This window comes from Garra rufa, chromosome 1 (genome assembly GCF_049309525.1).
Source record: "Garra rufa chromosome 1, GarRuf1.0, whole genome shotgun sequence".
Taxonomy (NCBI): Eukaryota; Metazoa; Chordata; class Actinopteri; order Cypriniformes; family Cyprinidae; genus Garra; species Garra rufa.
In genome coordinates, this window is record NC_133361.1 from 3,557,214 (window position 1) to 3,582,799 (window position 25,586).

Sequence of the window (25,586 nt, forward strand, 5' to 3'; positions counted from 1 at the left end):
TAGGTTACTAAAAAGATAACCTACAGGGAATGTTCTAGGAACGTTCTCATGTGGTTCCCTAAAAAATAACCAAATGGGAACCATATGGGATCGTTAGGGGAACGTTCTGTGATTGCTTGGCACGGACATGTCGGCAGAATAACGTAACGTAATGGAGTTGGGGTCACGTGACTCCACATACGGTAGTGTTTTTAAAGAGAAAGTAATTGAAATAATCGAACTGGAAAAATTTGATCGATTATAGGTTCTGAATGTCGACTTCGATTACTTTTTGATTAATCACCCAACCCTAGGATGAATAAATTCCAGCCATTGTGCAAAAAAAAAAAATAAAAATAAAATATATATATATTAGGGGTGTAACGGTACGCTAAAATTGTATTCGGTTCGGTACAGTGTCTTGGAGAGCTCGGTTCGGTTCATTTTCGGTACAAAAAAACAAGAACTTACAAAATCTTTATTTGGAAAAGCTGCCAATACACAATAGAATTCTTGCATAAAATAAATAAAAGCGACACATTTGGGTGATATTTTACATAATATTTTTTTAAGGCTCTGAAATGAAGCGGTTGCAATAAATGTTGTTATTATTATACAAATTAGAGTGTTTATGAATGGTTATGGCGATTCATGTTACATTTGCATATTGTATTTTATGAATGAAAGTAAAACTGGTGAGGTGAAGCTCTGTCTTGTTTTATTTAATGTTATCACAGGATAGTTAAATATAGGCTGTGTGTGGGGAAAAAAAGTGCGTGAAATAAGACCACAAAAATCTGTTAATGTGTTAACGGTCTAAACATATACATTTGGACTGTATTTTTTTTAGATACATACGTTTATATGTATTTTATATGTATTTAAATTTGAAAGTAAAATAAATTACAATATTTATTTGTTAAATCATAATCTGCTTGACGCTGCCGTTAATTTGCTTTGATGACGTTCCAGGGCATTCCAAATGAGCGATTATTGTCAGCGAAGGGAGCAGTGAACACTGCGTAGGGACCCTGTCGATCGGAACGCACCAAAAGAGTATAGAATACCCTATATGTCTGTATTTGTTCTTTGACGCACCTTAACCAAGGTGCGAGTGTTACTGTTCGTCACTCAATAGCGTCCGTGCGGAAACTCGCCTAGGAACATTGTTCCGCTGCGCTTAATATCACGCTAATAATAAATGTATATTATTTAATGAAAAAAATATATATACCGAAACGGTACGCAAGTGGACCGAACCGAACAGGCCGTACCGAAACGGTTCAATACATCCCCGTGAACCGTCACACCCCTAATATATATATATAAATATATGTCCAATGATTCATTCAAATGGATGTTTTTTGCAATGTTGTTGTAAACACAAGTGGCCAGACTGACTTAATGGCGCTTTTCCACTACACAGTACCAGCTCGCCTCGGCTCGGCTCTGTTTGGTTTTCCATTGTGTAAAAGTTGTACCGTACTGGCTTCCAGGTACTTTTTTTCGTACCACCTCCGGCGAGGTTCCAGGCGAGCTGAGGCGATACTAAACGTGACGTGAAAACACAGCAGACTGCTGATTGGTCAGAGAGAATCGTCACTATTCACTGCGTCATCATTGCACGCGCCAGCAATAGTATCCAGAATAACCCCGCCATTTTTAAAAAGTTTGGCCAGAGATTGAGTGACACATCCAATCCATTACATATTAAGGCAACTCGGAAGAATACGGCGTGGTCAAACGAGGAGGTGCAGACAGCGGGTGTGTGTCGCGTAGAAGATTACATCACGGCAGTTTCCTGCAGCGTCGCTATGACAACCAGGTACTATTGTGGAGGTACAGGTACTACTTTTACACAGTGGAAAACCAAACAGAGCCGAGGCGAGTCAAGCCGAGGCGAGCTGGTACTGTGTAGTGGAAAAGCGCCATAAATTATTTCGGTGAATTACAATTTTTTTTTTTTTTCACTTCAAATGTTGACTACTGTAGAATAGTGCATAAGTTTGCAATTTGGGATGTACCTTCAATTTCTGAATGTTTTTCTGATGTTTTTCAATTTCTGAATCATTTGAGGCTCTGAGATTGGTGGTCCAGCTGTGAAATTACAGAGCTCCAAGTAATAGATTGGTGGAAATGTGACGTCCCTTTGTAGGTCAATCAGCTGTTGGCATGACAATGGTTCCCTCTATTCATTGTTATTTTGGCTTTTCCACACAGAGATTCATGTTGAGTGAAGCCCCTCCCACAACAATCACATCATCAGTGAAGCTCCTCCCACAATAATCACACATTCAGCAATAAATGCTGGAATATTCCCATCAGTTTACAAGTGAAGACGAGCATCAAATCATCAGGAAGAGCTGAAAATTTGAGTTTATTGAAGAGGACAGAGAGAAGATGAGAGATCCAGAAGATACTGAACAACAAACAGGTTGGTGTTGATTCTTTAATCTTCTTAAATAATGCTGACGGTTATAAAGCATCAGGCAGGTTTAGATTGTGCTTGCTGTAACAGGAATGATCTCTAGAGCTGTTGAATAATATTGCTGAAGCATCAAATGTTTGAGCCGTATGTATAAAGCCACTCAGAGTAAAATTTTTGTAAACTTAAGTGTGTCAAAATTCCAAGAATGATGTAATTTTACTCTTATTCCTAGACTTGTGATTCATAAAGGCTCCTAAGTGTTAAGACTAGGTCTCATCTCCTAGTTAGGAGTAATGATATGGAATTGATAAAACATTACAAAATTGATCATCAAGCAAGTTTTTGTTTGTAACTGGCCAAGTAAGAAACTTATTAACATATTCCATATATATACACACTAACGTTCAAAGGTTTGGGGTCAGTAAAAGAAGTCTGTTATGCTCATCAAGGCTTACGGAAAAAACAGTAATATTGCAAAATGTTTTTACAATATAAAATGTTTTTTATTTTAACATACTTTAAAATAGAATTTATTCCTGTGATGAAAAGCTGAATTTTTATCAGCTGTTACTCCAGTTTTAAGTGTCACATGATCCTTCAGAAATCATTTTAATATGCTGATTTATGATAAGAATGATCATGTAACAATTGGGACTCGACGACAGCGTGGATAGATCCAAATGCGAGCTTTTATTAAACAGATCGTGGTCGAACAGGCAGGGTCAAACACCAACAAACAGGAATGTCCAGGGCAAGACAAAAGAATAATTCAGTAACACAGGCGAGGGTCAAAATCCAAGAGGGCAGTCCAAAGTAGCAAAGAAATAAAACAAAGAAACATGGCAGGACTGTGACTAAAGACTATGACTATAACTAGGAAAACAAAACAAGGCTATGACAAAAAAACTAGAAAACAGGGAAAAGGCTCGGTAGAGTTCGCAAGAGCAAAACAATACTTTGCCCCGGTCTGTTTGGCATGGCCTCCTTAAATGGCTGCCAAACAGGAAGTAACCAACGAAGCATGAGAAGGAGCGGTAACAGTCAATGAGACAGTCCTCTCTCTTTTGCGTGTATTCATAATTGATGTTGTTGAACATGTCAAACATATTTAATAGCACTTCCTATAGAAACATATTTGTGCATATAATGCTTTAAAAAATATTAATTTGAAGAACAATGTACCTCAATCACGAAAAGTTTCAGGAACTTCAGGAATTTGCATCAAAATGATCAGAATTTTCTAATGCGATTGTCTGCTTTCCGTTGTCATGTCAGGGTTAATTTTTATGTCCTCTCACTTTGCGTCCTTTCATTTGTTGTCAAATTTACTGTATTAACTTTTGTTTCAGAGTTGATTGAAGACAATGAGGTGAAAGAAAAACTGAGTGAAGCTGAGGAGAAAAATCACGTCAGCAGTGGAGAAAAACCGTACGCATGTGATCAATGCGGGAAGAGCTTTACAAAAAAAGCACACCTTACATCACACAAGAAAGTTCACACTGGAGAGAAACCGTTCACTTGTGATCAGTGCGGGAAGAGTTTCTCACACTCATCAGCCCTTAAGATACACATGAACATCCACACTAGAGAGAAACTGCACGCATGTGATCAATGCGGGAAAACATTTCTGAGAGCTTCACACCTGAAGAAACACCTGAGAGCTCATGCAAAGGAGAAGCCACATTCATGCCATTTGTGTGGAAAGAGTTTTTCATGTTTAGATTATTTAAAAGCACATCAGAAAACACACACTGGTGTGAAAGAGTACATGTGCTTTGAGTGTGAGAAGACTTTTACTACAGCTGGACATCTGAAACTACACCAGAGGATCCACACTGGAGAGAAACCGTACAAGTGTTCACACTGCGACCAGAGATTCAGTCAGTCATCAAGTCTAAAAGCACATGAAAGGATCCACACTGGAGAGAAACCGTACGCATGTGATCAATGCGGGAGAAGTTTTACAAAAAAAGGACACCTTACATCACACATGAGCGTTCATACTGGAGAGAAACCGTTCACATGTGATCAGTGCGGGAAGAGTTTCTCACAATCATCAGGCCTTAAGAAACACATGAACATCCACACTAGAGAGAAACTATACACATGTGATCAATGTGGGAAAACATTTTTGTGGGCTTCAGACCTGAAGACACACCTGAGAGTTCATACAAAGGAGAAGCCACATTCATGCGATTTGTGTGGAAAGAGTTTTTCACGTCTAGAACATTTGAAAGTACATCAGAAAATACACACTGGTGTAAAAGAGTACATGTGCTTTGAGTGTGAGAAGACTTTTACTACAGCTGAAAATCTGAAACAGCATGAAAGGATCCACACTGGAGAAAAACCGTATCACTGCACTGAATGTGGGAAGAGTTTCAATCGTTCATCTTCTCTACACAGTCATACAAATAACAATCACAGTAAATAGATCATCTTCAGATCCAGCACTTTCAGGTCTGTTGAGCGTCCTCACCAAATGTGACACTATAATGCATCAAGCAATAGAATATAATCTGGATCAATCTGTCATTACAAGAGACATGACAAAGAAACATGATCTAAAATGTTCACAGTGAATAAAGTTCATCTTCAAAACAAGCAGATTCAACTGAAATTCAAATGGAGTTCCTCCCCAAAGAACAATGTTTTTGTTTGTTTTATTCCTGTTTATCATTGTGCTTCATGTTTTAAATTACATCACCGTTACCCATATACCCATCTCTACTTGTAAGTCAGTAGGAGAGAGAGAACCAGGGCCCTCATTTATCAATGGTGCGTACGGACAGATTTGTGCGTAGTGAGTGCGTAAGAATAATTTCACGCAAATTGTGGGATTCACCAAGTTGTACTTATACGTAGAAATGTGTGTAAATATAAGCACACCTCTGAGCATGCTTACACAGGTAATCTAGTGGTAGAATAGCGACACTACACATAAAAAGCATTTAAGAGTGTCACAGTAAGCATTAAGCAATCCACATATGTCCTGTGTTTCCTTTAAAACACTCAATTTATAATTAGTCTAGTTTTAAACACGATGCTTAATTGGTGTCAAACTAGGGGTGGAAAAAAAAATCGATATTGCAATATATTGTTGTGCTCTCTGTCGCAATAAATAATCGATACACTAACGGCCAATATCGATATTTTATTACAACAACAAAATTATTAATTTACCCGTTGTCAGTGTCACTACCCAGTATCTACCATTCTGTTTGCTGGGGGCGCTGTTCGAGTAAATAGGGGTAAAGTGGCGGAAGCAGCAGCCAGTGAAGAACACAAGTTAACTAATGCTGCGTTCCAGGCAGGTTTTTTAACTGGTAAATCACCACTTCAAACCACGACTTTGTAGCGTTCCAGGCAAGCCTGGGCACATTTATGAATTACTATTATTTTTATATTATTATTAATTTGATTGCAACATTATATTGTCCTAAGCTCTATTTTTCCACCGTGTGCCACTTCACTGGTAGAAGGTCGGAAAAACACGGGTTGCCTGGAACGCGGCATAACAACAACAGAGAAGAAGCGCAGAAAAAAGAGAAGCGAGAAAAATGGCGGAAAATAATGAAAAACAATTCAAAGACCCATCTGCTAGTTGAGCATGCTGATCAGTTAGAGTTCCTCAAGAGGAATATGCCTTGATGTGTCCACTGTCCAGGTTAACATAAAGCACTTTACAGTAACTTACTACTGACGTTTCAGTATCAGGGTTTACACATGTTAATTAATGTTCATATTGTTTTTTAATGTTCATGCACTTTTATCATCTGTAGCTGTACAGTGTTTACATTTGAGACCGGGAGGCAGTGAGTTATTATGAAAATGCATAAGATTTCCTTATTATGGGTATTTTTTTCTTTTTCAGTCACATATATCGTGATATATCGTTGATGAAATTTCTTCCAATATATTGAATATCGTAGATATCGCGAATCGGGATATTATCATTATCGTGGGCCACGTATCGCCACAGAATTGAATCGTGAGTTACCTGTATCGTCCCACCCCTATGTCAAACCCTATAAAAGACAGATATGAAATATATTTGTCTCAGTGCAATGGCTAATCTTGCATTATTGGAAGACTTGGCAAACAATGCGCTCCGCAGAACAATGCGCTTCCAAGATCGCGCTGATCTGATTGGCGAGAGCACAGAGTGGCTTCTAAGTAGGTACCGCTTTCCCAAAAATGTACAGCTGGATTCCCGTGCACATCCAACTCCTGTCCACCCTTGGATTTTTAGCTACTGGCACATTTCAGCGTGAGGTTGGAGACATATGTGGTATATCCCAGCCATCAGTGAGTAGGATCATGCCATCCAGTTCCCTTATCGAAATCCTCAACAAGCCGCAATTAAACGGGACTTTCATGCCATTGCTAGATTCCCAAACATAATTGGAGCTATAGACTGCACCCACATCGCCATAAAAGCACCATCAACCAACGAATTTAATTATGTAAATAGAAAAGGTTTCATTCTGTTAACGTGCAAATAATTTGTGATGCAAATTTGTTGTTATTAAACGTCGTTGCGCTGTGGTCTGGAGGAACGCACGACTCGTTCGTTCTGCAGAATAGCTCTGCAGAACAAAGAGCTCGTTAACATGACAACAAAAACTAGGAAACAAAGCATAAGGGCTAACAATTACAGCTAGACAAATTTCAAACCGAAGAACGAACCATGTCATTGAAACCGAAAAAATTTCATAACAAGTTTAGTGTAACGCTATGAAAAACCATTGCGATTTATATCACACAGCGGTATGACGAGGCCTATAGCGGAGTAGTGCGTCAAGATATCTGTACTTAGCAGGGATCAGTCTGATGTGTTGTTAGGGTAAATTGTACTTACTGCCATTATGAATATTCGTATGCTTATATTCTTTTCAACGTTTTGATAAACACTGTTACATAATCTGTTTTAGCGACATTCGGTGGAATATTTTATTAAAAGCTGACGTGGTGAGGTGTTTGAGTAATGCTCTCGTCTGTCACATTTACTGCCACATTTAAGTTTTCACCGCTTACATACACCTACCCGAAGCCTTTAACTCTACCGTAATTATTTAAAAATACAAATACATTTCATGCCTGACACTTTTGAAACTGACTAAAAGCTAATATTTAAGCTAAACAAACAATGAAGGATCTGTGCATGAAACTGCAGTCCCCAGACATCATTAACTTAAATGAATAAAAGACAATACGCGTTCACACAGTTAACTTTATTTAAAGGTTTCACTCATATAAAATGACCCTGAGTTGTTAGAAAAGAAATGTGTAGTGGCATCACCGCGAGAAGGAGCCGATGAATGGGTTCTTTGATCCGGCTCATTGATCCGAACTGTCCAAATGGATCCTTTTGCAGAAATGAATTAGACTTTGCATCGCTAACACAGATCACAAAAAGGGGTTTATAACATCACAACAGATAATGAGTATACTTCACAAAAAGTGTGGAAATGTGAGTCATTTTAAATAAGGTATCTGAATGCGTCTCAGAAGTCCAACGGTGTCATGTCTGAGTATTTTGGGATATGGATCCCCTGCGGCCATGTTTGAAGTCTGAGGTGTATGCTGGGTATTGTAGTTCCCTAACCTGAAAGTCTACAGCGTTTGAATGAGGTATTAGTCACACGTGTTCAATTTAACATCTTTGTAAAAACAGAAAACAAAAAGAATTGTTGGAACACATATTTAGACTAAACAAATATATTCAAGAGTAATACAATATACATATACTAAAACAGACTTGATGTGTATGTTGTAATGGAGCAACCGTTGTTGTGCTATATTGTGAAATGGCATTAGGTTTTAGTTGTGTGCTCTTGAAATCAAATAATTGTCTTTATCTTAAGAAAAAGTGAATAAGGCCCTGCTGTCTGAATATCCAACCGGTCTTCATCATGAAATTTTGAACCCATCATCGCCCCATTCTGGAGAATGTGTGTTGTGTTAGACAGTGTGTTTCATGATCCAAAGGGGTATGTTTGTTGAGTCCTAGACCCACCTGTATGTTGAGCGATTGATTGATATGATTGTTAGCTCATGCCTACATTTTTCAAGTTTCATCATAAAACTAGGTAAGCAGGAACTTGTAATAATAGATTTAACATTTTATAAGTTGGTCAATCTCTCATTCATAGCTTTATCTTACTACAGTGTTTTCTGCAATGGTTGTACTTGTTAGGATGCTTCAATTCAGTCAGGTTGGTTTTATGAGCATACCCTTGTTTGTCAAACTACTGTTAAGTGATACTGATCACATTTTTAACGTTAAAGAGGTTAATGAACTCTTTCACCAGTGTTGGGGAGCAACTGGTTACATCTAACTAAATTACGTAACTTAATTACACAATACTGGGAAAAATGTGTGATTAAATTACAGCCACTCATGAAAATGATAACGATTACAAAGATTGATATCTTGCATAAATTGCATTGACTGGTTTAAAATATGAGACACCGATGTTTCAGGAGTTTAGAACATGCACTTATTCCTCACTGTTTTATTTCCTGTTTGGGTTGATGTATATTTATTTTATACGTTTAACGATTTTTTCAGCCTTTTGTTAGATGCCAATGCTTCCTGTCATAGCTATGCATAGATTTGATTTCAAAACAGTATGATAGCTATTAAACTATCTTGTTATGGTTTTAAATGTGTATTTAAAGCTCAGAACAATCTCAAAGTAAGTCTGATTTAGTGGTGGATGTGCTATAAAACTAAATTATTATAATCGCGATTCAAGTGAAAATCCATGAGACCTGTTAACCAAGCCTGGTTTAAAAACATTAACAGTTGAAGACATTACATACTTAGAAACGCAACAAAAAAAGCAATCAAATGTTTTTTTTTAGAGTAATTGAAATAGTTACACTACTTATTAGATTTAAAATAGGGTAACTTGTAATCTACTACATTTCAAGTAATCTTCCTAACACTGTGTGTGAAATATTTCTATCAGGGTCTCGGAAATGATAAAACAAACGTAAGGATGTTGTTGGCTGTTTGTGGGTGTCTGTGAAAGGTGTACATGCGTGAGAGAGTTTGAAAGAAAAATGTTTTACTAGTTAAAGATGCGATTTTACGACAAACTATCAGCTTTATAACTATAGAAACTTAACTTGTCTGTATCCGTAAGATATTAATGTCCTCACAAACCATCAGACACATCAGCCTGGGGTGTGATAAGATGGACTTATCGAATATTTGATTATTTCTTCTATAAATCCTTTGTCTAAATCTTTGTAAAATAAAACTATAAAGACAGTTATTAGCATTTACATAAAATAAAACATTATAGTGTAGATATAAATAAACAGCCTGGCTAATAATACAATTTTTAAAGAAAGAAAGAAAAGTCTAACCTGTGGTAACAATTCTGTGAGACGTTTTTTTAGCACCTTGTTTAAGACATACTTTTGATGCAAACAAACTTATGACAGCTAAATCTCAGTCTAATTTAGGTCTAATTCCTAAAGAAAATCTCTGTAAGCATATTGCTAACCCATGCTTTAGTTTAGAGCATCATGGTTTTAGGTTTGATTTTTTTGTTAAAATTTGTTAAAAACAAAAGTTACATCATTGTTCAATCATACTGCTTCCCATAATCATGTAGAGATACCCATGTTATGCAAAACGATTTTTTTTTTTTTTTTGTAAAAGATTTGTGTAACCCATCATAATATTTTAACACGGATTGTTTGTGTAGTTTGCGTGTATGTTTGCTTTTTGTGTTTGAGTTTGCATTATGTGTTTGTGTTTTAGTTTGCATGTTTGTGTTTTTGTATCATGTGTTTGCTTTTTGTGTTTTAGTTTGCATGTTTGATTTTGCATTATGTGTTTGTGTTTTAGTTTGCATGTTTGTGTTTTTGTATCATGTGTTTGCTTTTTTGTGTTTTAGTTTGCATGTTTGTGTTTAATTGGCATGTTTCTTTTTCTTTTTGTGTTTGAGTTTGCAGGTTTGTGTTTGAGTTGCATGCATGTTTGTTTTGTGTTTGAGTTTGCATTATGTGTTTTGTGTTTGAGTTTATCATGTGTTTGATTTTCTGTGTTTTGGTTTGCATGTTTGTGTTTTGTATTAGGTTTTTCATCATGTGTTTACATTTATTTTGTGTGTTTTACTTTTCATGTTTGTGTTTTAGTTTGCATGTGTGCATTGTGTTTGTGTGAGTGTTTGTGTTTGTGTTGAGACTTGAAAGAGCTAAGACTGAATATAAAGAAAAAAAAACAAACAACTGGAACTAAAAATAACTAAAATGAAACAAGATTTTCCAATAGCATAGATTGGTTTGTTAAAAACAATCTTCGTGGCCCCCTGATAATTTCAGCTTGTTGTTATCCACATCCACATTGTAAACATACCTGTTTTTTTTTTTTATTAGGAAAGATGTGTTCTTCCTAAATGTTACCTAACAATCCGCCAGATGCCCCACGCAAATCCAACTGTGTGTTGTAAAAAGGCTAAATACACATCTTTTGACCTAGTGAACTTTTACCTAAAGTCCACTGCACATCCTTTGACCATTCTATTAACGTTTGCATGAACTTTTGACAAAGTTCACAGCACCAGTAGACCCAGCTACATCCCCTAGGTGATGAGTCTCAACCCCAGAAGAGTTTTTACAACCTAGGTTGATCTGATAAGAATGCATCAGCGATCGTAGACTCTCTGGTTTATCGGGCTGTGTGATTCAAGATATTTACATTTACATGATGTTATTAAGTTTAGACTATTAACTGCATGCGTGTGTATGTGTTTTAACTACCGGTCCGCAAGTCTTACGGGAATAAAATTGCGAAATCATCTCTTGTCTTTATTGTGCTGCGTCGAACAAAACATTTGCTTTCATTTGGATATTTTAATGTACATGCATACATATGCTACGTTTCAGATGATATAACAGGCCGTAAATTCAAAAATAAAAAGATAGATTAAAGGAGTAACTTAATCAATTGTGATTAACTAAATAAAATAAATAAATATTTTCCTGTGGCCTATTAGGCGTTTGTTTAAAAGGAAACTGACATGCGCTTTAAAATGAAAAAAAGAAAAGAAAAAAAAACCTCTACTTTAATGTTAAACAGGGGAAAGCTTTCATCAATTATGAAATGTCATCGATTTATTCAAATAAGAAGTCTTCTTTAATTTTAAAAGTATTATTTTGTTGAATTATTTTACCATACATTTAAATCTTTGCACCGGTCTCTGCTTTACTGCGTGTGTTAGGGGGCTGGTTGTGGGCGGGGTTTGCCTGCTGCGCGCGGAACTTCATTCTGAGTCAGACAGCCGCGGAGAAAGGATGTATTATTGCTAAACAGTGTAAGGTGTTTGAGTCTTTTATTTTCTAACTTGTAACAAACTCTACTTAGTTTTTTTTTTAAATTGTAAGGGTAGACTACAACCCAGATTTTTTTTTGTCAAGTATCTTATGCTGTTGCTTAATGATTGCATCTGATATTTTTTTTTAGATCTGTGCGAGATGCACAGGACTTTTCCTTTATCTTGTATCAGTAAAAAAAAAAAAAAAAAAAACTTTTTTAAACTTTTAAACGTTTTTAAAAGTTGTAATGTTAGACTACAACATAGGTTTTATTTTACTTTAACTCTTGTATCAGTAAAAAACTTTTTAAAGTTTGTTATTCTATAGACTACTACATTTGGTTTATTTTAATTTAACTCCTGTGTCAGTAACAAAACTATTTAAAGTTTTAAACATTTTTTAAATTGTAAGGTTATAGACTACAGCATAGATTGTCTAAGTCTTGTATCAGTAACAAAACTCTACCCTTTTAAAACTGTAATGCTACAAGATTTCTTTTATTTTACTTTAACTCGTGTATCAGTAACAACATCCACTTTTTTAAAAAGGTGTAATGCTACAGACCACAACATAGATTTACTTTTCACAGTTTTTCTGGAAAATACAAACGTCACTGTGTTTCTGTTGTATGTGAAAAAGAAAAAACTTTAATAAAAACTACCCCATTGAGCCCCAGTTTTACCATACATATACACTATTTCACAATTAAAAGTTGAAAGCACATAGTTTTTTGAACAGTTTTCTATGTCCCCGTTTCAGATACACATCCCCCAAAACCATAGGAAAACAACCATAAATACCATTGAATTGGTGGTGCGGATAAACAGATGTACAATTTGATATCCTGTTTGGGAGGTGTAGGGGTTGTCCAAAAACAGGTGTCCAGTTGGGGAGGGGGGTGGAATTTTTATGACAGGCAATAAATCAACCATTTTGACACATAGTCGCCTACATCCTCTCTAGCCATTATCTCTTTTGTATGGATACCTGCACACATGGGCGACATTTGACTCTTGAGTCAGGGGGGGCAAGAAAAAAAAATCAGATGTAAGCATTAAAACAGTGCCCTACGGTATTGCAGCACATCTAAGCAGTCAATTAAAGCGCTGCGCTTCAGCCCGGGCCGATGGGCCCTGACTTTTTTTTACACCCCAGGGCTACGGCTTCGGGCCAATTTTCAGGTCATAGTTCAGACCCGGGCCGGCATCGGGCCTGTTTTAGGCTTCTCCTTATTTTCATAATTTAGACATCCAATTATGGTGAAGAAAAAAAAAATGCCGCGCTGGTGGAAACAACACGAAACTTCACTTTCGCTTTCACTTTTGAGACCGACTCAGACACCGTTTAGTGTGCTTTAGCGCAGCTGAATCCGCGTTCAAGCGCACACAATAGGCTAAAACTCGCCCCAAGCACAGCAAAAAAATAAATAACAATGAATGTGTCAAGGAAAGAGTAAGGACATAAATGAATTATTTATTAATTCATTTGTGTATTCTGAGTCAGTGTCGCAATCTCCTTTTTGGACGCGCCTTTAGAGAGAAATTCATCTTTACGGATTACATGAAAGAGTTTGTGCTATTGATTTGTTTTATTTCGTTAAGTAATAATTTAAAGCTTTCTATAAATGTATTTATTATGTCTGTGAGGCATGCATTTCGCTTCATTTTGTTAAGCACTCCTGTTCAAGAACCAGACGGCAGAAAGCACATAATTATTGTTTTCTTTATTTTATAAAAATGCTGTAACGTTTTTTTCGATGTATTACTCGTACTTTGTGAGCAAAAATGACGGATAATTTTAAATTGCTTCCAATGAAAAAAAATGCAAGTGATCGCGCTGGTGCCTCGATGTCCTGCAAGCTTTAGCTTCCACTTTCTGCGCAAACTATGCGCATACAGCGCACATTTATCTGTAACGTTTAAACTACCATTGTTTTATACTTGAACTGTTTTAGATCTGTAGATTTCATTTTAGGCAAGTCGTGATGATTTGAGAAGGCAAACTGATCAAACAGACTATGATCAGTCTTCCGCTGGGCGCTGTTCGGTAAATATATATATATATATATTTAACGAATAAAAAAATGCTCCAAGCGTTTTTCTAAATTAGCTAAATAAAAAACGAAACTAAATATAAACATTTTGCCATTACATACAAAACTGAACTATTTTATAGCTGAAACAGTAAGTTGTTTTGGGAGAAGGGGAAAATATATTTTTATCCCGTCTATTGCTTCACCGTTATTTCGAGAATAAACCCAGCGTAAATATGCAAATGTCACTCCCAAAACATATCAGCTTGCATGTGCCGAAAAACGAAAGTTTCATACAAATTCTAAATGGATTATAGCCTGGAAAGTGCAAAGCACGCTCCCCTTATTATCACTAAAAGTTCATAGAGATCTCACAAAATTCCGTTATAATTAATAAAGCTCTCTAAACTACACAATTAATATTTTATTTACATCGCGTCTACACTCATAAGATGATTCACGAGCGCACAAAATGTCACTTAATAAAAACCGATCAGGCGCTTTCAGCAGTGAGTGAATTCTGACAAGTGTTTCTAATTGTTCGGAAACAACAGATATGTCTGTGATTGGCTACATTGCTCAACGCTGCAAAAACACGTTGGATAGTTTGCCAGATCTTCAATTGCTTTGCTTTCGTTTGAGGGTTATATAGCACCGTCTAGTTCCCAAGTACAACCGAGCCTAAGCTTGGCTAAAGCAGTTGCAGCGGGGCTGTCGAGGATTCCATGACTATCCACAGGGGGGGCATCATGTTAAATATGATCTTCCTGAAACAGTTGAACATATTTAATAAAATCTAAAAGATATGATATCAAAAGATTACAACTTACACAAGCACTTCAAAATTCAGATTCTGTCAGGACTACTATCGTCAAAATGCCAGATATTGCTACGAAAAACAAGCAATTACAAAACTAAAAAAAAGATATCCGAAATAAGTACAAAGCTTGTGTTTTGTAAATAAGATTAATATATCACTAACACTAACGTTTCACTTTCCACTTTATGAACATCCCAAAGTGTCACAATAAATTGGAAAAACACATATAATAGCTGGATCGCTGCACCAGCGCTCTCACTCAACGCGCTCTCAAGCCCCGTTCACTGCTCTAGCTTCTCGCAGCAAAATGAATTGCAAACACTCATGTGATATGAGGTGGTTTAAACAGCTGAATAATCATTAAGAGAGCTTGACATTTTATTTTTGAATATAAAAAAATGACAGAGGTCCGGACCTTGGTGACCTCATAGCTGGCTACGGCCGTGAGTATAAGCACTACTTTTCCCTCGCTGAGGTGAAAGGCAAAAATGTTTATGTAACGTGCAACTTAAAAAAAGAGTCTCTTTGCATCGGCCTGTGCAATAAATAGGCATATTTAAAGTTCTAAACCATCTATTGTGCTTTATAGTTCCACTATAGTAATGATAATATTTAGAATAATATGTTGAATGTGATAGTTGTCTCTGACAACATTAAAATAGTGCAGATTAGTGTACAATGATTTATATTTATTTTATAGTTATATTAAATTACATTTTTTTTAAGTAACGCAATAGTTACTTTGCCTGGTAATTAGTTACTTTTATAATGATGTAACTCAGTTACTATTTGTGAGAAGTAACTAGTAATTATAACTAATTAATTTTTTAAAGGTATGTGCCCAACACTGGTGGCAAGTCTACATCTAGACAAGACATATCATATGATATCCTACGAAGCATGTTCAAAATTCAGCAATATAGATTAAGTATACAGTTTTATTGCATGGACAGCGGATTGTGGTGAGGGCTATTCAACGACTAATTTCACTGTATTCAGGAAAAGACAGTGACAATAAAGGCTTTCAATTCAAATCAATTCAAGAGCTTTATTGATAAATTTAAAACAGAAAGCCCAAAAAGCAAACATAACACTACGTGGCTTTCTAACATTATAACTAAAACTATAAAATGAATTTTTCTCCTAATGAAAATACAAACAGCAGACAATAAAAGTCGTTGATACAATATCAAAAATAATAATGTATTACTAGAAAAAAAATCAATCAATAATTACTCAAAGCAAAAGTAAATGGATGAGTAGAAAATAAATATCAGTTCTAAACATCTTTCATCTGTTTTTTCTAAATGTATCATAACTAGTTCCTTAAAAAAACAGCGAAGAAAACAATTAAAGTGTCACAGACTACTCTTCATCTTCCTGAACAAGAACAGTTTGTAAACAGCTGCTTCATGAAACACAAGCTAAACTACAAGTGACAGATGTGCATTAGAAGACAATTGAACATAACATGAAAAGACATTGATTTATATCATGAAGCAAAATCATATACAAGAATAAAACTTTTTGAAATTGTTCCTTAGAGAGGAACTTTATTTTCAAGTTGATCTCAGTTGAATCGGCTGGATTTGAAGATGAAGATGAACTTTATTGACTGTGAAAACTTTAGATGATGTTTCTTTGTCGTGGCTCTTGATTGATCCAGATGATATTTTATTGCCTGATTTATTATTGTGTGCAGCATCAGATCTGAAGATGATCTACTCACTGTGAATGTTTTTTGTGTGACTGCGTAGAGAAGATAAATGTCTGAAACAGATCCCACATTCAGTGCAGTGATACGGTTTCTCTCCAGTGTGGATCCTCTCATGTCTTTTCAGGGTTTCTGGCCGGCTGAATCTCTGGTCGCAGTGTGAACACATATAAGGTTTCTGTCCAGTGTGGATTATCATGTGTGCGTTAAGTTGTCCTTTTTGTGCAAAAGTCTTCCCGCATTGATCACATGTATAAGGTTTCTCTCCAGTGTGGATTCTCTCATGTCTTTTCAGGTTTCCTGACTGTATGAATCTCAGATCGCAGTGAGAACACTTGTACGGTTTCTCTCCGGTGTGAATCCTCTGGTGCTTTCTTAAATGGCCTGCTGTAGTAAAAGTCTTTTCACACTCAAAGCACATGTAATCTTTCACACCAGTATGTATTTTCTGATGTACTTTCAAATGTTGTAGATGTGAAAAACTCTTTCCACACAAATGACATGAATGTGGTTTCTCCTTTGTATGAACTCTCAGGTGTGTCCTCAGGTATGAAGCACACAAAAATGTTTTATCACACTGATCACATGCGTACAGTTTCTCTCTAGTGTGGATGTTCATGTGTTTCTTAAGGCTTGATGATTGTGAGAAACTCTTCCCGCACTGATCACAAGTGAACGGTTTCTCTCCAGTGTGAACTCTCATGTGAAGCTTAAGGTTTTTTTTGTATGTCAAACTCTTTCCACACTGAGTGCAGGTGACAGATTTCTTGGCTCTGCTTTCCTTTAAATCTTTCTTTTTGGTTTGAGAGCGACTCATTTTGAAATGGTTTTTCTCATCAGCTTCACTCAATTCTTCATTCTCCTCATTTTCATCAATAAACTCTGAAATAAAAGTAAAAACAGTTCATTTTCAGAAACTCGTTAAAAAATAAAAGAGAGATCCATGAACTTGATGTAACAGCAGAAAGTAGGCGATTGCCATACAAAAGATTGATCTTAAAATTAGACTATTAAATATGTTTAATCATCTACACGATTATCTAACATACTTTTTACATTATTGACTCACTATTTTCCTACTGTAAATCTGCTTTGACACAATCTGTATTGTTAATAGTCCTATATAAACATGGGCGTCGGAACCATTGAACGTGGGTGGGACAGGACCCACCCACATTTGAAGACCAATGATATTGGACCCACCCACTTTTACCGTCTCTAATTCTTTGCACTTTTGAGAGGGACGTCAGACTCAGTCAAATCCATTGTATGAGGTATGCCCGTCTATTAATAAATTTAACTCCAAAACAGCCTTAAATTACATAGTGTGGTTTCCTCAAATTTATTCCACTCGGCTTATTCAGAGTCCATATCAATTAAACTCATTCTGTGTTTTCACTAGTCAGTCGTGTCTGCAGCACTCCCAAACACAGCAATGTCAACAAAGCAGCGTAAGTTCTGCTCAGATACACCTCACCCTAGCTGATCCTTTATTTCAACTTTTCGATTATTTCATTAATTTTTATTGAAAACAAATGACTTTCCGATGTGATATAAGTGAAAAGGGAGACGATTTCGAAAATTATTTCACCAAGAGGCGGACGCGAACTCGGGTCTCCCGCGTCAAAAACTATATTTTACACGTATTAAAACTTACGCCACAGAATACGTACTCAAATAATCGTCTTTTGTAATATTTCTTTGTGTAAAATCATAAAATAAAATGCACTAAACTACAGAAAATGACATATACTACAGTAATTTCTTTCTGGGGGAGGACCCACCCACATTTATTTTGCTTCCGACGCCCATGTATATAAATAAAGGTGACTTTACTTGACATACGTTTTGTTTAAAGAAAAAAGTACCCAGTCCATCGAAAGTCTTATTATTTGCTGGTTCATCGAGATTATTCAACACCTCTCAAGATGTTTCCTATTACAAAATAAGTTTAAAGAAAAAAATAGGCTTGAACCAGTTTATAGAAAGACTTCATTTGTGAAACTATTTGTGCTAAACAACTCCGTAATCAAATAATCATTAGACACAACGATTGTTTTTGCCGGTGTTATGCCTGTGTGAACTTGTTTGCTGACCAAAATCTAATTTTACTGTTGCAATAAATTGAAGTAATTTCCAGTTAAAAAGCTGCTTACAAATACTTGTCACTAGAAAATCTCATTTAATTATGACAAAATCATGTCTATTTAAGTTACTTTCCAAAGTATTTAAACGAGAAAAACGTCAAAACAACGTATAAATAACGTCGTTATATATATATATATATATATTTATCAAACGAGACATTAGCTAGTCTCTGAAGAAAATGTACCATGTTACTATAGTAAATAGTTTAACGAAAGCGTTTGTAATTAAACCACAGTAGTCTCAAATTTACAGTTGTCTGGGACTCCATGAAATGTACTTTAACATCACAAACCATAAAATGTAATATACTTTTACTATAATATTCATTTTCAAAACAGCAAACACAGGTCACAGGTTAACATGGGCACATTTCTTTGATTCAGCCAGCTGCATATCACGTCGAGATATAAATTCTGATTTGTATTAAAAATAAGTGGCTAACTGAAAGCGGCTCGGTAGCTCCTTCGTTACTGTCACTTCTCAAGGTGCCTATTTTTAGCGCTTGTTCGAAACCCGTGCCGAACAGACTTTATTTATTATTTTTTTCCGTATTTCAGCCGCTATGGGCGATCATACCAATAATTTGTCATAACATCAAAAACATGTAATAAGCAAGTGTGCGTTTATTAGACAGCTTAATATCACGTCAGTTTGTGCTTTCAACATCGGCGAATCTGCAGCGTTCGGTCCATCACATCTGGCTTGCCACGATAGACGGTGTTTACGGTGTTACCGGTTTTAAGACGCAGTGGCATCACTTTCCACTGTAACACCGCAGCTGGCATTTTAACGTGGAGTCAGCGTTGAATCAACGTCACTACGTCAGTGTTGGATAACCGTTGGATTTTGTTTCGATTTTGCAAATCTAAACAACAGTTAATTGATCAGCATTGTTTGAATGTTGGAACAACGTTATTTTTCTACTGATATATTTCAACAAAATGTTTAAAAGTCATGGTTGTAAAAATAATGTACAACTCAAATTTTATTTATATTTCTTTGTTGAATCCATAGTTAGTTAACAACACCATTTCAACCATTTGGTATTCAACGTTGTTTTGACGTTGAATGAATGTTTTTTTTTCATAAACTGACATTATTTCAACCACATTTAAACGTTTAAGGTCGGTCGAATGCCAGCTGGGACCGTCCTTATTTTTTATTTTTTTTTACAGTTTTCGTTTTTTTTATATATATATATTTATTTGAATTAAATGGAAAATGTAATTCTAAATAATTTACTTAAGACGAGAGCATGCACTGTAATTACAAACTAAACATAGCTGCAATGCTCATATTTCATTAATCACGTGAGGAGAACGAGAGGAGTCGACATTACAGAAAGAGAATGGCGGACGATTTAGTGTCAAAACGCAATGCAAAAGCGCCTGTTTGGCAGTATTTTGAGTTCAAACCAAATGCAAAAAGGAAACGTTAATGCGGCAATCTGCAAACTTTGCCGGACAAAGGTGGCAGCATCTGGAGGAAACAACTAATTTATACACGCGCCCCGCCTGCTGACTTGTCATTTTTGAGACTGATTTGCTTTGTTTTGAAAAACAAACGCAAGCGGATAAAACTGAGTGTGATGCAATCATAGATGAATCGTTTAATCGAGATGATTTTCCATCTCAAGATCTTGTGGATTTAAAGCTACAAATGGATGATTCCGATAAAGAATGTGAGGAAGATACTGCGATGATGGAAAATGACGCGATGGATTCTGAGCCTGCCTCTGGAGGTATGATTAAACTTTACTCAGTTCAGCAGATTAATAACTTTCTTGATATCACAAAGGGGCTTCGCAAACCCAAAATTGAGTCTTATTTTGCTGATCTGAAACTGTTTTTGTTGTCTGGTACAGTAGCTATGAGAAGAGCTTCCTTTGACGAGCTTGACAAACCTAAACGGTACCGTCTCAAAAAACTTCTAAGTAATGTTAGAAGTTCCTTAAACGTGCAAGGTAAAAAATGAGCATGGCTTGGTTACTTCAAATCTCTTGCGGATTGGTGTTAATGAGTGTTTACTTTTTACTTATTTTCATGGCACCTTTAAGACTTTGTTCTTTAACATAGAAAGTAGTATCCAGTTCATAGGAAACCATTTAACATTTATTTTGTTTCTATTATACCAAACCAAATATTAAACTTGGTTGTTTTCCAGCTGCCAGCTGTTGTGGCGAAAATAAACTCTTACTGCCCAAGAGACAAACTCAGTCAGTTGTCCTTCATAATCACACATTGCTGCAGACTGTGACGAAAAAGAGAGGGTTTCCTTCCTCCTTATCTCTTCCCTAACCTTCAAGGTTACATCTTCTAGCAGCTGGTATTTTTCCACACATAATAAGGAAACAGAGAAAGCCCTTTCTATAGCAATTCTTATCCCCATAGATGAACACTAGGAGAACACAGTTCTAGCAAACAAGCACTGCACAATGTTTCAGAAGCACACAAAATAAGTAAAATGAATTTTTCTTACAAACAGCATTATCATTGAATTAATGAAGAACAAACGCCAACCTGTGTGTTCTGGATCTCTCATCTTCTCTCTGTACTCGTGAATAAACTCAGTCTTTGCAGATTTCAGCTCTTCCTGATGATCTGATGGGAATATTCCAGCATTTAGAGATTCACTGAACATGAATTTCTGTGTGGAAAAGCAGATTTGCCAAAATCAACAATAAATCAAAAAGGCATTAAGTGTTGTTTCTTTATGAATCATTGCATTACTATATTATATTGCTATATTTAACATCACGACTTAAGCTAATAACAGCAATATCGTGCTTAAGGGACTGTCTGACAGTTTCACCAATTGTGTTAAATGGTCAAGAATAAGAATTAGCCTTCATAATTCGTAATATACAAAAATAATTAAAAAAAGTTTGTAGCAGTTTTCTAATGACAAGAATGAGACTTACTACAGGCGAGACTTAAAAAAAAATGATTAGAATTCACCAAAATATTTTCCCGTTCTGAAGTTTGTAGTACATCCCTAGTCTCCAGACTGACTTGCCAATACCTCTATTCATATGTGCACAGTACATAAATGCAATATTAAAACACCCTACCTCAATTATCTCTCTTTATATAAGTACATTGCTCAGATTAAAAGATGCTGTAATTCACCAAAAGGTTTTATATCCAAATCGTTGTATCTCACATTCAGTAAGTCAGTCTGGCCACTAGCTGTTACTACAACATTGTAAAAATCACAAATTTGAATGAATGATTGGACATTGTTTTTTATTTATTTATTTATTGCACTGTGACTGGAATTTATTGACAGTCCCATATACAACAAGAACTGTCGAAATTAAAACTAACTTTACCTTTATCGTGTTATAAAAAAATAAAAAATACTATAACTAGCTTGATCAGGCAAAAACTAAAAATTCAAAAGAGAAATAGCGGTACTGCAGCCAAAAAACTCAATATCAGTTCTCTTCCGCATTCAGTATAAGCAACATTTCACTCCAAACATAGAAACAATCATTCACAGAAACAAACAAAACCACAAATTGGTCAGATCTGAATGAAATTAACACGTTTTCCTCACATTCTTGTTCTTTATTTTAACGTTATTCAGCAAACACTCGGTATCCGATGAAAACAAGGCAGTGAGATTTACAGCCGAAGGGAACTTTCCTCATTTGTGAAACTATTTGTCCTGAATAACTCCGTATATAACGCATCATTTGCAAACGGAGGAATGTTAGACACAATGATAGTTTTTGCCGGATGAACGAAGTACACCTATTTATAAATAAAACTACTAGAAAGTTATTCATACGTGAGGCTGACATTTACCTCAAATTCATGCTATCCTCAAACAAACCCAATTATGCAAAATAAGATATGCAGGACAGCAAAAGCAAATAATAGAGTTGAAAGAGAAGAAAAAGAGGACTCACTCTCACCGGACAACGCTCTCTCTCTCTCTCTCACACACACACACAGCTCCGCTCTCTAACTCGCGCATGCACACATCCTCACGAGCGCCAAGTGCGCTGAAGAGTGAAGCCAGAGCGTCTCGATCGCCCCCCAGTCAGCAAATTTCCTCAGGGCCGGATCTGGCCCATACCAACAGCTAAAGTGTGGCCCAGATAAGTTTAGGTTCCCCGGCCCAAAACTGGTCCACATCTTTTTACCCAGAACCGAACCAAAACAGTGCCATAACTCAACCTAAAATGAGCCAAATCATGAAAACAGATGTGGCTGTTATATGGATCTTATGTGGTATTCTTATATGGCTGAGTTCTGTAAAGGGCAATGGCCCCTATGTGGACCACATGTGGCTGATAGATCAAAAGCCATAATTTAACCATATTTATGCCACACCTATTATTTATTTAAAATACCAATTACACAGTAAATCTTAAACACGTTTTAAACACAAAATTGATTCACAGACATTTTTAATATAATACAATTTTAATAACAGAAGTACAATACAGAACATAAAATGTGGTGTAAATGTCAAATGAGTAAATAAATGTACAAAAATGGATACTTTTAGTAAGTCTCACCAGCCTTTCTTTCACAGTCTGTCAGGAAAAAGGAGAGAAAAAAGATTATTAGCATATCATAATTATTAGTATTAGATATTATTTGAAACAAGTATTATATTAAAACAAGCCATGACATGAGTGCTCGCTGGTGGTAAAGGTAATCCTGTTTTATTAGCATTTTTCGACGGTATTCAAACTAATTGAGATTACGTGAGACGAAAGATTTGTTAGTTTTTAAATCACGTTATAAGTAGGAGAAAGGATGATCGCATTCATGCGCTCTCCGCTTGTAACATTATACAGCGGTCTGTCAGGTAACATCAAAGAGCGTCAAAAAGGCATTTATCGTTTAAATTTTCTGATATAATAGACATAATTTTAAAGGTGAGATTTATCGAAAATAACAAAACCCAAATCTTATCATGATTTCTGGACAGCAGGTATGTATATTGATGTTTTATTCACGCATATGAATTCAGCACATGATCGTGGTCAAAACGAAACTGTGTTTGTTTGTACACATACATAAGCACACTTTTTTTTTTCTGTACGAATAAGCGTACCATTACATCCCTAGAAAACATTTAAAACACCTAAACTGCACTTACCTGAATAAGAGTGTGTCTGGGCAAAGGCTGTTGTAGACTCAGGAGCAGAGCGGGAAATAACGGACACATATTTTCAAAATTTCAGTAATCCACCAATAGGAATACAGGAAGAATGAATGAATGGGCTGACATTTGGACTGCCACAAACCAGCCACACATGACTATAGCAGGTTGTGTGTGTTTTTCCAAGTAAAAGCCAAATGTTAACCATAAGTTAACATATTTCAGGATGTGCCATAGCCTAGCCATATATGGCTCTTGTCTGTATAGTGTCATATGGGCCATGTACCTTAATACAAAAAGTCACCCAAATGAAAATTCCCTCCAATTCTAAAGCCATGGCAAAACATATATGGTACAAGTTTGGCCCATATGTGCTCAACCATGCCATACCTAGGCCAAACGTGACAGCTTTCAGTCACATTTGGCCCAAACGTTCTTGCTATCTGGCTGTTACTGAACGCGGGAAAGAACCCTTATCAAGTTTAGCTGCACATTTTTATACCATTATTTCTCTATTGAGATTTATTTTTCGCTGATCAAATGTGTTACAGTCACTGTTATGACGTAAAAAATTGAGTTTTCATTTCGATATTCGTGATAGACAATCATTTATTCAAATGATATTTACATTGTTGTAGCTAATTCTCACACAGATTTTACCTTTAATGCAATTGGTGGAACTGTCAGACGGTCCCTTAATCATGATGTTGCTACATAATAATATAATATATGAATGTAATGGTTCACAAAGAGACAACACTTACTGCATCTTTGATTTGTTGCTGATTTTGAAAAATCGTCTTTTCCACACAGAAGTTCATGTTTAGTGAAGCTCCTTCCTCAAGAATCACACATTCAGCAATTCTCCAATAAATGCTGGACTATTTCATCAAATCATCAGGAAGAGCTGAAATCTGCGTTTATTAAAGAGGACAGAGAGAAGATGAGAGATTCAAAACCCTGCAGAATCAAACACTCTGAAGATACTGAAGAACAAACTGTCATGATCGGGGCTGGGGATTTTCCCTCAGCCACCTGAGGTCACTGTCCCACACAACACTCCCCTTAGGTGTTCACGTTTGTCTTGTCATTTGCACTGATTACACGCGCACCTGTTCACAATTACCATCTGGACTATAAGTACCCTTCATCGCTCAGTCTGCTTTATGTTTGCATTGTATCGTGTCATGTTTGTTTTCGTGTTATGCAATATCCTGACCTTTTGATTATGTTTTAGTTTTGGCTTAGTTTATGTTCTAGTCCTTAGTTTGTGCCGTGTTGGCCTTTTGTTTGTTTATTTGTTTGTGTTATTCATTAAAAACTTATCTACCTGCATTTTGGACCCAGACCTCCTGTGTGAACGTGACTGAATGCAAACATCCGCTATGGGTCCAGCGGGGAGTAATTTTTTTGAGGAGGCGACGTCCATCCGCTCTGTTCCAGACACGGAGGGGATGTCCTTCGAGGCGGCGTCGGCCAAGCGGTTTGAGTTTATTTATGCCTGCTTGGCGGCGTTGGACATCCGCAGCGGCGAGGCTGCACGGAAGGGTCCCTGCTTTGCGGCGGGGGCGGAGACGATCTTCCGCGGGGAGGCTGCAACATCCGCTATCTCCGTGCCTGAGGCGGCAACATCCGTTATCTCCGTGCCTGAGGCGGCAACATCCGCTATCTCCGTGCCTGAGGCGGTAACATCCGCTATCTCCGTGCCTGAGGCGGCAATATCCGCTATCTCCGTGCCTGAGGCGGCAATATCCGCTATCTCCGTGCCTGAGGCGGTAACATCCGCTATCTCCGTGCCTGAGGCGGTAACTTCCGCTATCTCCGTGCCTGAGGCGGCAACGTTTGCTGTCCCCCGGCCTGAGGCGACAACATCCGCTATCTCCGTGCCTGAGGCGGCAATATCCGCTATCTCCGTGCCTGAGGCGGCAACATCCGCTATCTCCGTGCCTGAGGCGACAACATCCGCTATCTCCGTGCCTGAGGCGGCAATATCCGCTATCTCCGTGCC

General features: G+C 36.7%; 3 protein-coding genes across 4 annotated transcripts in view; 1 reads left to right on the forward strand and 2 right to left on the reverse strand.

The window, feature by feature from the left end:
* Positions 1-5,540, forward strand: part of LOC141341529 (uncharacterized) — an 85,409-nt gene extending 79,869 nt beyond the window's left edge. Inside the window, exon 4 of the mRNA XM_073846414.1 lies at positions 3,757-5,540. Within this exon, the coding sequence (XP_073702515.1) occupies positions 3,757-4,841 (1,085 nt within the window). The 3' untranslated portion in view covers positions 4,842-5,540. The remainder of the gene's footprint in view (positions 1-3,756) is intronic.
* Positions 1-25,586, reverse strand: part of LOC141326852 (uncharacterized) — a 269,935-nt gene that overhangs the window by 135,231 nt on the left and 109,118 nt on the right. The window lies entirely within an intron of this gene.
* Positions 15,553-17,303, reverse strand: LOC141327533 (uncharacterized). The gene has a single exon (XM_073835354.1). The coding sequence runs from the start codon at positions 17,124-17,126 to the stop codon at positions 16,317-16,319; it is 810 nt and encodes a 269-aa protein (XP_073691455.1). The 5' UTR covers positions 17,127-17,303; the 3' UTR covers positions 15,553-16,316.

What these genes read in the sequence shown, in the direction of transcription:
- LOC141327533 (XM_073835354.1), bottom strand. Translation starts at nt 17,126, where the DNA reads ATGAGTCGCTCTCAAACCAAAAAGAAAGATTTAAAGGAAAGCAGAGCC.